The 12,731-nt window shown below is 36.0% G+C and overlaps 1 protein-coding gene across 2 annotated transcripts in view; it reads right to left on the bottom strand.

Moving 5' to 3' along the window:
• Nucleotides 1-2,403: 2,403 nt before the first annotated feature.
• The window catches only part of LOC141453409 (uncharacterized), a 602,514-nt gene continuing 592,186 nt past the window's right edge, over nucleotides 2,404-12,731 (bottom strand). For both annotated transcript variants that reach the window (XM_074126614.1, XM_074126612.1), the window contains 3 exons: nucleotides 7,074-7,367; nucleotides 5,660-6,963; nucleotides 2,404-5,150 (listed from right to left, as the gene is read on the bottom strand). In XM_074126614.1, coding sequence (XP_073982715.1) covers nucleotides 4,835-5,150; nucleotides 5,660-6,963; nucleotides 7,074-7,367 — 1,914 coding nt within the window. In that variant the 3' untranslated portion in view covers nucleotides 2,404-4,834. The remainder of the gene's footprint in view (nucleotides 5,151-5,659; nucleotides 6,964-7,073; nucleotides 7,368-12,731) is intronic.

The raw sequence follows: 12,731 nt of genomic DNA, 5'->3' as shown, positions 1-12,731 counted from the left end.
CAAAAGGTACACAAATCAGCTAGTACCCAACATTTCATTAATACTTCATTGATATTATTTTAAGTAATTTTACTACATTAATTTTCATTAATATTTTTTTCAATTTATTAGATGTTTCACAGACCCTTATGCTGGCCATTTTAATCTACAAAATATTTGTTCAAGTAGAACACCATTTAACTTAGATTGACTGTAATAAGATAAATAAGATATGCATATTTTTATGACAGCTAACATAATTATTCCAGTATTTTACTATAAGTAAAATTAGAGGGACTACATTAAATTACAATTGAGAAATGAATAATTATTGTTGAATAATTTACTTGATATTACCTACGCGTTATTTGTGCTCACAAATACTTCGGAAAGACGAATTCTAGACTGAAATATTGTTTTAAATCCGTGATTCAAATTTAAATAGTAGCCGACTCTGCCTTTGTCTTTTTTTACTTTAACGTGCATGTACATACATACGATATATGTGACTATTCAGAATAAAGAGCATAATAAAGATAAATCAGAAGAATAATTTGGAATAAAGCTAAAATAAAGTACCTATTTAATTACGAAAATATAATATACATTTTATCATAATTATAACAAAAAAATAAAATATTATGAATGAACAAAGGGAAGGGATTAGCTATGCGGTTAGCATATTGGATTCCCACGTGGAGGTTCCGGGTTCGAATCCAGCTGCTGACCCTTAGATTTTCTCTTTCTAAGAGCTTCTTACAGCTCACTGTCCGGGTGATGGACAGAGTTGTCTGTAACGAGAGAACACTGTCCGGAGGCCGGCAGTGCACTGAAAAAAGCTCCGGGCGCCAATAACCTTGATGTTGACGCGACTTAAATCATAAAAGAAAAGAAAAAGAAAATGAATGAACTGGCCAGCATAAGGGTCTGTGAAACATCTAATAAATTGAAAAAAATATTAATGAAAATTAATGTAGTAAAATTACTTAAAATAATATCAATGAAGTATTAATGAAATGTTGGGTACTAGCTGATTTGTGTACCTTTTGGCGTTTAATCAACCCTTATACTTAACATTTTAAACTGTAAGTTTTTGTCAAAGAGATTTTTGTACCTTTTGGATAGATTTTCTTTTTTGTATGTTTTGCAAAGTTACATATCTGCTTTACAGATTTTATTAAAATTGGGAATAATAAATTTAGTCGGAGTTACTACCACTGGACAGATCTTTTTAAAGAATGATTATAGTTGCGGTCCCCAAACCATCCTCAATAACAATTATTTTGAGAAAGCGTTTTGAATAAAATAGGAAGGTAATTTGTACGTAAATAGCAAAATTAAACTGCGATTTCAGTACTTCCCTTTAAGAGGAGTAAGAAAAATAAACTGCGATTACAGTACTTCTCCCTAAAAGGCAAAGAGGCAAAGATTTTGAATCGAACTACAATTCATTGATGAAAATCGGTTCACTCATTGAAAATTTTAACGATTGCAATACTTCCTCTTAGTAGGTGTAAGAGCATGATGGCACTTCACAGCAACGTAGAGGAGCTTTAACCACTTCTTCTTACTAAATTTTATCAAAATCGGACTAACCGTTATAGAAATATTGGTAATAATAGTTTTAGAAAGGGCCTTACTTGGGTGGGGCAAACTCCCCTCCTTATGAGGCACAGCGTCGAGACTTTTAAAGTGCAAATCTGTACAAAATTTCGATTCGAATGACACTTTATTCATGAAAATCGGTTCACGTTTCGATAATTTGAAACGATTGCTATACTTCCCCTTAACAAGTGTAAGAGCAGATCGTCGCTTTAATGTTACGTAGGGGAGCCCTAACCCTACCACCCTACCAAATTCTATCAAAATCGGGCCAAGATTTACAGAGTAATTAGTAATAATAATTTTGGAGGGGGCCTTACATAAAGGGGGCTAACTCCTCTCCCATTCAATGTACAGCATCGAGACCCCCAAAAGGCACATCTACATAACATTCCGACTCGAATGATACCTCATTCATGAAAATCGGTTCACGCGTTTAGGCGCTACGTTGTTTACAAAAAAGGTAACAACAACAACAAGAAGAAGAAGAAGAACAAGAACAAGAACAAGAACAAGAACAATTTCTGAAAATGCCGTTTTTGCTCATTTTTAGCAACTTTTTTCTCGAAACCTATTAGATCTGGGTTGTTGCAAAAAAATTACAGTCATAAAGGAGGATTTGCCCTACATTATAAAGAAAATTTGGGAATTTTATCTTTTATAGAAAAAGAGAAAAAAATTGTCAAAGTTGGGTGTTTTTCAACGTTACGCTTTTTCGTGCAGTTTTTGATGATCAACCCTTATACAACTGTCCTACCGGACAGTTTTAATATACCATTTCGTTGCTGGTGAACATAAAAACTCTTCATTACTCGGGCATGTTGCATGTATCACAGCTCCGTTGTGCACACTAATCAGCGATTATATTTTACTCTATCAGTTATCATCTCTGCTATCATCTATACTCACAGCTCCGTTGTGAACGTACCCTTAAACGCTGTTACAGTAAGCGCTGTTATGGTGACGAATTTAAACGAAGTTGCCCGAAAGATTTCCGACTAAACATATCTGCAAAACAGAGCAGCGATATCACGCAAACCTTTATAACCTCTTCTTTTTTGTAACCATTACTTTACTTCACTTGTGAGTAAAAGTGATGGCATCTATTTCTCTCCATTGTGTGATAGGTTGTTCTCTATTGTTTTCATTTAATTTACTGTAACAAAGTTATATAGTTTGCAGGAAAAATTAAATAAAACCTCCGACATCAAAATTATTATTTTTATTAATTTTTTTTTGGTTTGTTTTATGGTTGTTTTTCATAAAATTTTACAATGACTTTACATAAATTTTTTTTTTACTAAATAACTAATTATTTATATAATATATATTTATATACATAGACAGTTAATGTTTTTTTCGTAATAATCACATTAAGTTCTTTTTATATAAATATATCTCAAAATAATTATTATCAACAGAGAGAGCAGAAACATACGTCTCGACCTATTCCTCATTGGGCCATTGAGTTCGACGACTGTATCTAGGCCTATCATTCGATTACGAAAAAACAATAATAATAATAACACAAAAACCAATAACACAATAGAAAGATGTGCTTAGTACAAGTCGTCAAAATGTATGTTTGTCTTTAAAATAAAGAATTCAATTAAAAAATAAACTTGACAAAAAATAATTATTTTAAAGTTAAATATAAGCTGCTCAAAATTAGAACCATTTATTTTTCAATATAAAGGTTATTTTACGACAAAAACTGGAGCGTAAGTTACCGAGTCTGAGCCGATTCAAGCCGAGAGATTCATAACTTTTTACATAACCTTTAAAGAGCTTCTAAGCGGCTATAGAAACGGAGTTTCTCCGAACAAGTAGCTAGGCCCCCGACAATGTGCGAAGATGTCCGAATGATCTCGTGAATACGCCTAGGCTAGAAATGCTTCTAAAAAAAAAAAAAACGCTGTTATAGTGACGAATTTAAACGAAGTTGCCCGAAAGATTTTCGACTAAACAAAAACAGTTATATTTGATTTGTACTTGATTCACCATTTTCTTGTGTGAAGTACAAATTATTGCAATTAATTAATAATAATAAAAAAAAAATATTTATAAACGGTTGCACTGCGTACATTTTGTACTAAGAGCATTTCCGGATGAGAAAAGTGTGATGAAAGGAAGCGATAAAAGTGGAGGGAAGTTGAGGAATGAGTAAAGACAAGGTTTAGTGGATCGATAAACTCGCCTGGACCAATAGCCATTAGATTATTTCATTTTAGAAAATGACGTGAGTTTTAGGTTAACTTTTTTGAGCAGCAAGAAAATAAACAACAAAAGCATATACAATAAATAAATTAAAAAAAGGTAAAATAAATAAATTGACCTATTTTATTTGTATTAATTTATTTTTACCTAACTTTATAAAAACTGAAAATACTTTATATAAACAATAAAAAATATGACGTAATTTTTCTTCTTATCGTTTGTATAAACAGTATTAATATTTACATTTTATTTTTATTTTATTTATTTATTTTTTTTTATTTTTGACAAAAATTTATTTTGTTGGTATAAAATAAATGTATGTTGACGTTTTTGACAGCTGATTTATCGATTTTTCTCATTTTTTATTTGTATTATCAATTATATCGTTTTGTTTTTTTTTATAAATAGAATATTTTACAAATTTTTTGTATTTCTTTTAAATAGATTTTTGGATAACTTTTTTGTTTTTGTCCTATGTTTAATTGTTAATTACCTTAAAAGTAGATTTTGAGTTCGAAACTTCATTATTTATCAAATTATTTATTTTTTTTCTTATATTTATTTTTTAAATCGGCAGTATTGTCCCAAAAATAAAAATATTACACACAAAAAGTTGGCCTTAAAATTATATGTTACACTGAATTGAATTATAATTATTGGATTTATTTATCTAAAAGGCCCAGCGTAAGGGCGAAAAGGAAGAAGGGGCTTTATTTTGAGGAAATAATTTCCAAAACTTTTTTGGGAAGATTTTAGGGCATGCTGTCACAATATTTATACCTTAGTTTTTATTTTTTAGAAATTTTTATGACCTTTTTCCATTAAAACTTATTCCCCCAACTCAGACTATGTTGAGCAATCATCACGCACGTTTTCTATTTTATCTTCTTGCATTTATTTCTCGCCACTCGAGGAATATTCAACTGCGTCAGTCGTGAACTGACGACGAATTCCACAAATCACCGTCGTAGCGTTGTATCTGGCGCAAAGCGAACGTGTGGTGTCAGACGGTAGTCTCGAGGGCGACCACGTTCTGTCAACAGAGTGAATCCTTACCATCCATGTATAGGTCTTCCGGATTGGGCGGATAACGAGAGCCTGATAATCCTGGATTTGGGCTGCGACAATTTTTCTTACGGCGATTTTTACGCGCTTGTCGGCATTTAAAACAAGCGGTCACGGCTATCAACAAGGTAAGCACAATCAAAGCACCGCCGCCGATCGCCACATAGAGTACGGGTACGCCAAATTGGAAAGCACAGTTCGTTTCTTCTTCGTCGAAGCCAGATGGACAGTGTTTGGCTCCGTCACACCATAGTGCTGAACTGATGCAGGCGTTCAGTTCAGGACATCTGAAACATAAATATTAAGCAAAGTAATTATCAAGGGTTCGTACGGAAAAACAGTCTGTGTGAAGATTAACAAATTAAGCAATTAGGGAAGGGATTAGCTATGCGGTACTGGACTCCCACGCGGAGCTCCCGGGTTCGAATCCAGCTGCTCTTTCTAGGAGCTTCTTACAGCTCACTGTCCGCTAATGGACAGTGATGTCTGTAACGAGAGAACATTGCACCGGAGGCCGGCAGTGCAGTGAAAAAAGCTCCGGGCGCCAATAACCTTAGATGTTGACGCGCCTTAAAACCTTTGACCTTTTAAATCATTTTTTTAAAAAAAACATTAAGCAATTGTTTTTCTCAAAATCGAATTGATGATTTTCCAGGATGTACCGGTTCCAGCCTGCCACCACTAGCAATGCGCACCCTTCAATCCTCAACACAGTATGATTGTATACAGATTATTCCCGTTGGGGACGTACTTCACCAAGAAATATGTTGTATTTGTATAGGAAAGTAATTCTTACCTGTAAGGGCAGTCAATGGTCGTGGAAGACATGACAAAAGAGGAAGTGGCAGTCAACAACGGTCGCTTGGACACCTCCATCCAAGAAACAGAATAACTTCCCGGCTCTTGCTCCAGAAATTCCACCACAAATGATCGTGTATTTGGATTCAATATCGAGATCGATGTGCTATGGTTCCATCCATCGGAGAATACTTCAACTACACGATGCGTATTCACTGGCGGACCTTCTTGTGGGCAAACCACTTTTGGATCTCTTGTCTCGATACCAGAATATACGATGATTCGATTCGACGTTTGACACTGGAACATATCGCTTTTCCATCGATTAGATGGTAGTTCATAGCCGCGGACTTTTAAATAGAGAAAATTGTTCGTATTATCGTCCGGTTCAATTAGCCAAGGATGTTGATCACAGCCGACATTGAGATTATCAAAGACACCATTGATGCTCAGCTTTTCGGCGATTATCTCGTTTACATCATCATTCTTTCTTGTGCGCGGACTCTTCAAAGCTATATCACCCGATGATCCCCGTAGACGTCTTCCTTTCTTGTACTTTATACAGTTCTCCACGTCTTCTTCGGAAAATGTAGATATAAATTGATATTCACCCTCGAAATTGAAATGATTAAAATCTTGCGTGATATTCATCAACGTAACAGTGAAATTCACTTCAACCGACGAAGAAGTGAGCGTTGTAATCACCAGCAGATCAGATAGATTCGAGCAAAGACAGTCTCTTGGTAATTGAACTCCTGGCCAGGGATATTCAGATATCCATAGTTCCGCTATGCCGGTAACGTTCGGCGAATAACTATGGACACACCGCCAGCGTCCAGTTCGGGCGTCCTGTTGCGTGGAACAAGCACGACCACCGAACGTTGCTTTCGTCAGCGTCAACTGGACACGTTCGCCAAGCGTCGGCTCGAAACGTAAAATACAACTGAGATTGTGCGCACCGCCACGGCCATAGTAGAAAACACTTTTCGGCGATTGGAATTTACCCCCGGATGGTGATGTGACGGATGATGTGAACACACGATCGCATGGGTTTGCCGAGCCTTTTACGTGAACCCCTTCCAACAGAGTGTCCACGAATTCGTAGCGTACCATGAAATCCAACGGAAACAATACTGAGCCTTGTTTTAGCGTTTGTTCCAGGGTGAGCTCACTGCCGGATGACACGTAACTCTCCGACGGAGAACAAGGACGCGTAAATCTTGAGCTGTTACTCAGTAAAGTATGGTCACAAAGTCTTGGTACTTCGTCTTTGCAAAATTCTCCAAGTAGACTGACGTTCATCTGGAAAATGTAACAAAAGGGAAAAAAAGATGGCATCTCTGCTAAAAACAGGAAATCAACTGAATATAAAATCCAATAACTCCCCGATAACACTAATCAATTCCACTCACCTGCTGTCCGGGTAGGGATGTAATCCTTCCATCCCAGATCCTAAGCCTGGCATTACATTCAGCAGTCAGCTGGTAAGCAGCCGGATCTGCAGGTGCAGCATGGTACTTGATAAACGAAACCCAAACGGTTTCATGTTTTCTACCTTGGAAATGATAACGACAGGTGGTATTCGGTGGCAAAGAATGGCGTGGATTTTCCAATATGCCCCAAGCGGAATCGAAACTGGTCAACAAAATCTCACAATGATGCACGTCTCGCACATAATGATGTGACCTTGAATCTACGAAGAGTACCTGCAACAGTTTTACAAATGAAATAATTATGTAAACCATACTTCAAATATTGATTTTATCCGCCATAATGCGCATGCTTATTGTAACCATGACTGGTTTCGAACTTACAGCCATCATCAGGTGGGGATTTATCAGTTTAATATAGAGATTGTGGGGCGTCACGGTAGCCGAGCGGTTAGAAGCGAGACCTGCGAAGCTAATATGTATTGTGGTACTGGGTTTGATTCCCGGTCTTAGGCCTTGGATTTTATTTAATGGTTAATAAAAGAAATTTACAGTAAAGTATGTTTGCTAGTCGCCTCCGTCTACGACACCTAATTGGTAGTTATTACCTTTTTTGTAAACAACGTAGCGCCTAAACGCGAGAACCGATTTTCATGAATGAGGTATCATTCGATTCGGAATTTTATGTAGATGTGCCTTTTGGGGGTCTCGATCCTGTACATTGAATGGGAGAGGAGTTAGCCTCCTTTATGTAAGGCCCCCTCCAAAATTATTATTACTAATTACTCTGTAAATATTGGCCCGATTTTGATAAAATTTGGTAGGATGATAGGGTTAGGGCTCCCCTACGTAACATTAAAGCGGCGATCAGCTCTTACACTTGTTAAGTGGAAGAATAGCAATCGTTGCAAATTCTCGACTCGTGAACCGATTTTCATGAATGAAGGGTCATTCGAATCGAAATTTTGTACAGATTTGCACTTTAAAAGTCTCGACGCCGTGCCTCATAAGGAGGGGAGTTTGCCCCACCCAAATAAGGCTCTTTCTAAAACTATTATTACCAATATTTCTGTAACGCTTAGTCCGATTTTGATAATACTATAGAGATTGTGACTTCACGTTTCCGATTGGTAGTGTAAGCAAGCGTAGCATGCAACGAAGGATAAAATGAAAATATATCCAGCACTGCCAACCTAAAATCATTTTCCAAAAAGTAGACCGCATTGACGCGTCTTCTAATGGGTGTCTAAATTAAATACCTAATTTGAGTGAGAATTCTGTTTTATATTTAATGAAAAGTATTCACTGGAACTCATTACAAGATATTATCCATTAAAAAATGATGTAGGTAAATTTAAAGTTATTTTTGATATAGGAGTGGTAACACTGCTGAGGGTGTGTATGAGTGGGGATGAGTTTTTGTTGAGTTATGAGTGGTGCTTTTAGGTTATGTTGTGCCGTACGTTAGCGATTATGTGTTATGTGTTAAGTGAATAAACCGATCTTATGTTTAACTTGTGTTTGATTCAATCCTTTAAGAAAAGTAATAAATCTATAAAGTTTTCTCTTTTTTACAAAAGAAAAGTTAAAAATAATTGGGTTAAACGATATTTATTATTATTATTGTATACTAATTGCTTTTTAGTGTTTATCATACAGAAGTTATCAATCTAACAAACAACAATAACTTACTTCTTCAATTAGTTTTATTACCCAGGACTATTTCCTGTTAAAAGAGAGAATATTCCCCACACTCCAGTAGTAATAAAAGTTTTCCAGAGAGAGGTTTCTTTTTTATTATTTATTACATCCGTCTGGAATACATGCATATTAATTATTTATTCCACTATAAAATTTATTGCTTTTTAATTATTTATTTTAATTTTATGGAATAATTTCACATTTTTGTTTTATTAATTTCAATTTGAAATGACTTCTAGTTTTCACTGGAAGTATTCGTTTTGGGTTCTTCCGGTTTTTGTTTGTAGTGGGTGCGTCTATTTGTGTGCACATAGCTGCTTATCAAGGGAAAATTCCAGGAAGTTCAATTTGCGATGTTTTGCTAGAAAAGGAGCAAGTTGGCTAGGTACTAAGCGGAAGTCCCATTTAGCGTATTTCTAAATAGAATAATTCATATTAATGGGACTGAAATATTAATGCGATTCTTAAAAATTTGTAATTAAATTTTAAAAAAAAAGTAATTTCAAAACCCGTACCTGGTTGTAATTATTTATTTTAATTGTATATTACAATAAAAAGAAAAAATACGTCTTTAGAATTGTAATTACACGTGACCGTACACGTGGTGTGGCCGGCCACTTTTAAGCCTCACCTTAATTGTTGCACTTTATCAAAGTGACCATTATCTTGGGAACCGTGAGAAACTCATTTTCTCAACTCTACTTAAAGAAAAATTGCCTTTTCTATGTTTACGTTTAACATTTTTCACTTTTACTTTATGCTGGCCACACGCCTAGTATGGCGGCCATGCCAAATTTTAATTCTTACAAGCAGTATGCAGCATGTAAGACTGTAAATTATATCGAAATGACAATTTAGAGTAAAGTCCAACTCACAATTCAACTACAGAACTGACTTAAAACATTTTTCACTTCGACATCTTCTACACTTCTACAATATTCTATCGTAAATGTGCTCATTTTAAAGACACAAAATAAATTAAGTCAACAATTAATCTAATTAGGGAAGGGATTAGCTATGCGGTTAGCGTATTGGATTTCCACGCGGAGGTCCCGGGTTCGGATCCAGCTGCAGATTTTCTCTTCCTAGAAGCTTCTTACAGCTCATTGTCCGGTGATGGACAGTGTTGTCTGTAATGAGAGAACACTGTTCGGAGGCCGGCAGTGCAAAAAAGCTCCGGGCGCCAGTAACCTGAGATGTTGGCGCGCCTTAAATCATTAAAAAAAAAAAATTAATCTAATTTGACTGCCTGGCATCAACTGTAATAGAACTACTAATTCTAAAACCAAAAAATAAAATATAAACCATAATTTTACTAATATTTCATGTCCAGTACAGATTTCCTTGGTACAGGCGTGGCCATTGTGAATTGGGCGTGGCCTCTATGACGAGGCGTGGCTAAGTAAAACTAGCATGGCTTCCTATTAGCTCAACTATCCGCCTACATTTCTGCACTTCTACTCTCCAATCTGATTGGCCACATTTTTAATGTCAATTATTTCTTATTAAAATACATTTTAGATTTTTTTAAACAATTTTCCCCCCATAGGTATTTGATGAATTATCAGAATTTGCAATAAAACCAATTTATGAAAAAGACACCAAAAATCGATATTTTTCTTGCGTAACATTTTCTGTTTTATGTTACTAAAGCAAGCGGAAATGGATAAGTTACGGGAAATTGTTATTTTCTTATTGAAAATTAATAAAAACAACTGTCGCGTATTGTTCCCTTAAAACATCTGAACTGATTGAATCGCACTCGAATGACCTCCTACTGAAATTCATCCCTTCGCTAAACACGTTTAAGGAAATCTATCAGCTGGTCCTCCGGGAAAATTCGGGAACTCCAATTCTGAAAATGAAGATACGATTCCAACACTTCTTATTAGGCGTAAGAATGTAATCTTGGTCAACACTTTCCTTTAGCACAGCTGATCTTCAAATTGTACTCGTAGCGATTGCTTGAAGGCTTGCGGTGATTACGGCATTCTGATCTATCCTGTCAAATTCTGTTAAATTCTTATTTAAACGATTAAAACTTCAGAAAAAAAAATTAGATCTTTAATCTGCTCTGGTGTACTGAAAAGGTAGGTCAGAGCATTGTAAATCGGCTAGCTCCTTTATTGTATCAAACAAGCCACAACAATTTCAGTTCACAGAATTACTGAAAACGATCTTTGCAATTATTGGTGAAATTAATCAAAATTGTGTTCTCTACCGAAATGTGGGCATTTCAGTGTCTTGTGACGTTATATCTCAGAAGCCAAACGTCGTTACTATTGTAAGAGGCAATTAATTAGCTTAGAAACGTTTCAACAATTAACCGGAAGGAGAAAATAAAATGTTCATTTTATGAAGCTATTTCCGCCGTGTAATTTTTATTAGATCTCAAAAAAATAAAATAAAAATCCCCTCCCCTGAGTTACATCTTAAATAGTGTAAGAAAGAACTGCAAGACCATTAGTAGGCAGTAGGCAGGAAGTAGGGGACCTTGGGACCTTTAAAAAAGTTTTATATCAGCCACTCACGGAAATGGTACGACAGAATTCGTGGGTGGAGACAGAGCTAGGAAAAGAAAGAGAAGGAAAACTTTCCTCCAGCTACCCCCAATTAGTGTGAAAATTTTAAAAGAATGCTTTCCCCTGGTTATATAACAATTTTTTTTTTTTTGAAAATTATTTCCACCTGAGAGCCCATTCCTTTGCCCATGTTCTTGCAAAGCATCGACAGTACAAAATTGAATCGCTAGAAATTGTGGTTTTTATCATGATGCTACGTTATGATTGGCTCATTTCTGGGGGCCATATTCATCCATGTTAAGCTGTAAATCCATGGCCATGTTACTGTTCAGCCCTTACCAGTACTAAATTATCTGGAGGCAGGATGTTGCCTCCTGTTATTTTCGGGGACTATTACGGTGTGGCAGGGGCAAGTTTTTTTTGACGTGAATACGTCTTTAAATTTGCTATCATATGGAGGCAATCCAAAAAAAACCTAATGATAACAAAAAATAGGGGGATACAGTTTAGCATTATAGTTTTGAATCTATCGTCTACATCTAAAAATTAAATTAGACCCACTGGATAGCTAAAGGATCAAAGAATTCATTACGATAAGCGAGGACTGTGACGCAACGCGCGCGGTAGAGGGGGAAGCACCGCCATTTTGAGATCATTTTGCTGCGTATCGAGATTTGCAATTAGTAGTAACTTTTGACTCGGAGAAGCTATGATGTTCGTTTGTTTTAAAAAGTCAGCTGTAGTCACAATCCATCGATTGTATATAAAACATTAGTGTAAAATAGTGACAGTGAATATAATAAGGTGTTAGAATAAAAAAATATTATCAAATATATACAATGTCGGCCTATACGCGACGAAAAGCCAAAACCAAATACAGAGATCGTATTCGGTTGGAAAGGGCTTCTCAAGAACAATCGAATGGTAATAATAAAACACCATATGACCGAGTCAAGCTGTGCCGTAAAACGTAAAAGAATGAATGCGGCCGAGCGGATCAACGACGGTGACCAGTACATCTGTGCAGCTGGGGCGGTTGAAATTATGCAAATGGATGATGAAATCGCTTCTACATCGACAACGGACTGTATAGCGATAGATTGTATTCGATCGTCGATTTGTTTCCTTGATTTCATCCTAAATACATAGATAAATATATTTTATATAAAAAATATAACCCGTTACGTAAACGTATTCACGTACAACACACGGCCGGGTCCATGACACAGCCACAGTTTTTTTTAGAAGACTGCAGAGGAAAATTTGCTAAGCCAAGAGCTTGGATCTGAAATCTCTTCATCACAACCAACAATACTGCGGATATTCCTCCAACAAAGTGGGAGCTGGGAACCCTACAACAGGCAGCTGAGAGTGGACATCCATCCCAGGACACTAGATCCCATATTTGGAACCTCAC

This window comes from Rhodnius prolixus, unplaced genomic scaffold, assembly GCF_049639745.1.
Source record: "Rhodnius prolixus isolate KJV_2025 unplaced genomic scaffold, Rpr scaffold_3, whole genome shotgun sequence".
Lineage (NCBI taxonomy): Eukaryota > Metazoa > Arthropoda > Insecta > Hemiptera > Reduviidae > Rhodnius > Rhodnius prolixus.
This window is presented reverse-complemented; position numbering and strand designations above follow the sequence as displayed.